This window comes from Fukomys damarensis, unplaced genomic scaffold, assembly GCF_012274545.1.
Source record: "Fukomys damarensis isolate Sample0158 unplaced genomic scaffold, DMR_v1.0_HiC HiC_scaffold_20, whole genome shotgun sequence".
Classification (NCBI taxonomy): Eukaryota; Metazoa; Chordata; class Mammalia; order Rodentia; family Bathyergidae; genus Fukomys; species Fukomys damarensis.
The window spans coordinates 3,570,484-3,574,427 of record NW_022900932.1 but is presented as its reverse complement, the minus strand read 5'-3'; the positions used below and the strand labels follow the sequence as shown (position 1 = coordinate 3,574,427).

General features: G+C 58.4%; 1 protein-coding gene across 3 annotated transcripts in view; it reads right to left on the bottom strand.

The window, feature by feature from the left end:
• Window positions 1–48: 48 nt before the first annotated feature.
• The window catches only part of Fance (FA complementation group E), a 9,083-nt gene continuing 5,187 nt past the window's right edge, over window positions 49–3,944 (bottom strand). Inside the window, exons 9-12 of one of the 3 annotated variants that reach the window (XM_010605336.3) lie at window positions 3,253–3,378; window positions 1,118–1,907; window positions 335–1,010; window positions 49–108 (exon numbers count right to left, since the gene is read on the bottom strand). In XM_010605336.3, the coding sequence (XP_010603638.1) occupies window positions 1,806–1,907; window positions 3,253–3,378 (228 nt within the window). In that variant the 3' untranslated portion in view covers window positions 49–108; window positions 335–1,010; window positions 1,118–1,805. Of the gene's footprint in view, window positions 109–334; window positions 1,908–3,252; window positions 3,379–3,944 lie in introns of those variants that run through there. The other 2 variants (XM_010605335.3, XM_010605339.2) reach the window with 2 other exon arrangements.

Here is a 3,944-nt window from a genome sequence, read left to right as displayed (position 1 = left end):
CTGCCCACTGTTTCTCCCGGGAGGCCCGCTTACTTCCGCTTCTTGCGCTGGTTCCCGTGCAGGACCTCGCGCACCGCCTCATACAGGGTGTCGCGGGAGACTTTGCTGCTGCAAAGAAAAGCGAGAACGTTTGGAGCCGGCCCTCCGCCGAGCCAAACTTCCTCCCCAGCCCCGCCACATCAGGGCTCCGCGAGAGGAGACTGAGGCCCAGAACCTGGCGAGAAACAGACCCACAGAGCCCGACAGTGCAAAAAATGCCCCGCCGGCGCCAAAACTCTCGGTAGGGCAACTACAAGCACAGATGGACGCGGATAGCACTCTGAAACTCAGTTACCTCATGGTTCCTCGCGCTGCGGCAACCGGAAAAGAAATTAGCAAATTCAAGCATGCGCAGAAATAATCGTCCTGCTCTCGCGAGAAATCCCCCGATCCCGCGGGCTTACATCCAGCGCATAGTTCGAGCGCTCAGCCGTGAGCACTGCCGGATGCGGCCGCTGGAGGGCGCCGCTGGAATGTGCCGCGAGAGCCGGGGTGGGCTGGGCTGATGGTGCTCGGGTCCCGTTGGCCTCGTTTGCCCAGCTGCTGCCCGCCGGGCTCTTAACTGAGGGGCCGAGTCTAAAGCCCAGCACGGAGTCCCGATCTCGTGCCGGACCCCGTTTTAACCTCGCGTGGCCTTCGTCTCGCGCAGTAATGGAACTGTGTATTTTTTTGAGATTTGCAGAACTGAAAAAGCATCTGGTGGCTAGATTAGAATTAGGGTTGGATTCTCGTCCTTTAGCTACAGCGCTATGAGAAGGTGCCCACCGGCCCTCCGGCAAAATGGCCTTCCGACCTCTGGATCCAAACTTTCCCACTAAAGTCATCTCTATCTTGTCTCTTGACTTAAGGGGCCTGTCTTGTGGGAGCAGGGTCACCTGGTCACAGCCTGGATACAGCACTGTGAAGACCGCTGGCGGTGATTCCGACACATCCATCCTTCAGACCTCTGCCTGTGTCCTCTGCGTCAGCTTCTGTTCTCAAAACCAGGCTTTATCCCTTGGCCCGACCTCCCTCCCTCCCCATCCTGCTGTAACAGGGACTCTAGGAAGTGCCCAGGAAGCTCTGATCCTGGCCCCACCTGCAGCGGGGGAGGGCAGGGAGCGTGGCTCGCAGATGCTCCTCGATCCGGGATTCAGTAACAGAAGTGTTTCCCATACCAGGAGCCTCGCCAGGTGCTGGGGAGACACAAGGCCCGTGGCGCGGCACACCCACTTCTGCCCGAGGGGTGAGTGACCCAGGAAAGCCCTGCGGTGCCCTCCGCCATCGCCTGCCCAAACCCTTCATCAGCACCACAATGAGTCTCTCGCACCTAAGCCCCCAGGGGTGGCTGAGCGCCTCACCCGTGTGACAGTCACCTCTGACGGGCCTGCGGTGGCTGGCACCACACGGTTCTGGCCCACAGTATGCGAGTGAATTCAGAACCAACGCTCTGCAACCTTCCCCTCCCTGGGAAGCAAATGCCCTGTCCCTGAGCAGGGAGAGCGGGAAGTTTTGACACAGGCCCCAGGGTCTGAGCTGCCCTCCGTTTATTAAATACGATGTGTATGGGTAAGGGTCGGGGATTTAGCTCAGTTGTTCCACGTTTGAGCCCCGGCACAAAAGTAAAGAAATACGATGGGTAAATTACTCCGGAGTCTCGGTGCCTGCAGTCCGAGCAGCCCCTTCGAGTGCAGCAGCCTGAGGACAGGGCTCGGGACAAGGCAGCAAGGGCAGAAATGTCCTTCAGGAGCTGGTGCCGGGGCTCCAGGAAGGCGGCTGATGGGTGGTCAGCGGGCCAAGCGTCTCAGGGCAGCTTGCAGGGACTTCCGCAGGAAGGTGGCGTGGGGCTCCAGGGCCACAGCCAGGCCCAGCCTCTGGGTCACAGTGATCTGAGGGCAAGAAGAACCCGTGGGGGCCGGCAGCCATCCTACCCGTCCCCTACCCATCGACTCTGTCAAAGAACAGAGAGGGAAGCCAGGACTCGAGAGCCAGGGAAGGAGAAGCAGCCCGAGACTGTGTCCGATTCCACTTCCCTGGGAGGACCTGCTGCGAACGTCAGGAAATCCACAGATGGGCCCATGACCGTGACTCTCAAGAAAAGGATAGAACACCAGCTATGGGGGGCAGTGCAGAGCTGCTATAATTGCAGCAGTGACTCGGGAGACTGAGGCAGGAGGATCATGAGTTCAAGGCCAGCCTGGGCTACAGAGTGAATATGAACTCTACTGTGACCCCGAAGGAGGAGAAAGGAGAGGAGATGGGGGGAGAAGGGAGGAAAGGAAAAGAAAAGAAGATAAAACACCAACAGCTAAGGACATGCAGCCCTTAAGAGAAAACTACAGATTAAGCTCCAGCCCATGACCTACAGGGCCCTCCATAAAATGCTGCTAGCTGGGCAGTGAGACCTTGAGCGAGTTACTTTCACCCGAGTCTTAATTCCTCATCTATAACATGGAGCTGCCAGGCACCACGGCACACCTGTAGTCTCAGCTACCAGGAAGGCTGAGGCAGGAGGATCATTTGAGCCGAGGAGTTTGAGACCAACCTGGGCAACATGGCGAGACCCTAACTCGGGAAAGGGTGAGGCAGTGAGACAGACAGAGACAGGGGAAGAGGGAGAAAGGGAGGGAGAGAGAGAGAGAAAGAGAACATGTGCTGATGGCAGTGTCACGCCTAGGCCTAGACCCACAGAATATTCTAGCAAGTCCACATGCATGAAGGGCTCCGAACAGGGCCTGGACGGAGCACAGTGCTGAAATGTTCACTGTCAGTGCCTCTGCTCTCCGACCCATCCCCCTCCGTCACTCCCATTCTTAGGCCCAGCCATGCACAGCTTGGGCCCACACTGCCCACCCCGCGCCACTGCCCAGAGGCCCTGTCAGAAGCCAGGCCCAGCTCCCAGGCAAAGCAAGGCTCGGCCTCCCCTTTCCGCTGCCACCGAATGCCCCACGCAGTTATCCGACTGTCATGTCTTCTCCCCCTCACTAGTCCGGGCTGGGCACAGGGTCACTCAAGGGACTGCATCATGGTCACTGTGGGCTCCCCGGTGCCCCACACGCACCTGGTCCAGGGAGGTGCTGGCTGATGAGTGAACCCTAAAACCCAACCCCCAAGCCCACATTCTGGGCGAGAACGTGCAGTTTCCTTGGCAAGCACTTGGATAATCTGTATCCCTCTGGCAGGCCCAGAGCAGCCTCGCCAGGCGGACCAGTCTCTAGCCCTCTTGACACTCACGCTGGCCTGGTACTTGGTCATCACCGTCAGCACGAGCTTGGCATAGGCCACAGAGGTGGTGGCTGCCAGTCCCTGCTCACAGAGTTTCTCCATCAGGACACAGAACTTCTCAGGGGCCATCTCCACCTGTGTGCACGGGAGATGGGGCAGCAACGTGAGAAAGACCCGGGCTCTTCATTCAGCCACCCCTGGATTGAGCTCCCAGCACCCCCATATCCTAGCTGAATGAGCCTGTCAGGGAGCTACCCCTGTGGCTCTGGAATGTCCCCAAAATCCCATGTGCTGAAGGCTTGGTTCCCAGGTGGGAGGTGGGGCCTTGTGAGGAGTTAGGTTATTGGGTGCGTGCCCTTGAGGGGGATATGGGACCCAGGCCCCACTTTGATTCTTGGCTGCCAAGCCCCAGTACCTCTAAATGGATGGGTGGGTGGGTGGATAGATGGGTTGATGGGTGGATAGATGGGTTGATGGGTGAATGGGTGGATGGATGGGTGGGTGGATGGGTGGATGGCTGGGTGGATGGGTGGATGGATGGGTGGGTGGATGAGTGGATGGAAGGGACTAGCTGGCATAATGATAGAAGCTAAGTCCCATGACAGGCTATCCCCAGCGGTACTGATAGAATGGCGTATTCCTAGTCCAGAAGCCTCAGAACCAAAAGATAATGGTGTAACTCTCAGTCCAAGACTGCAGAG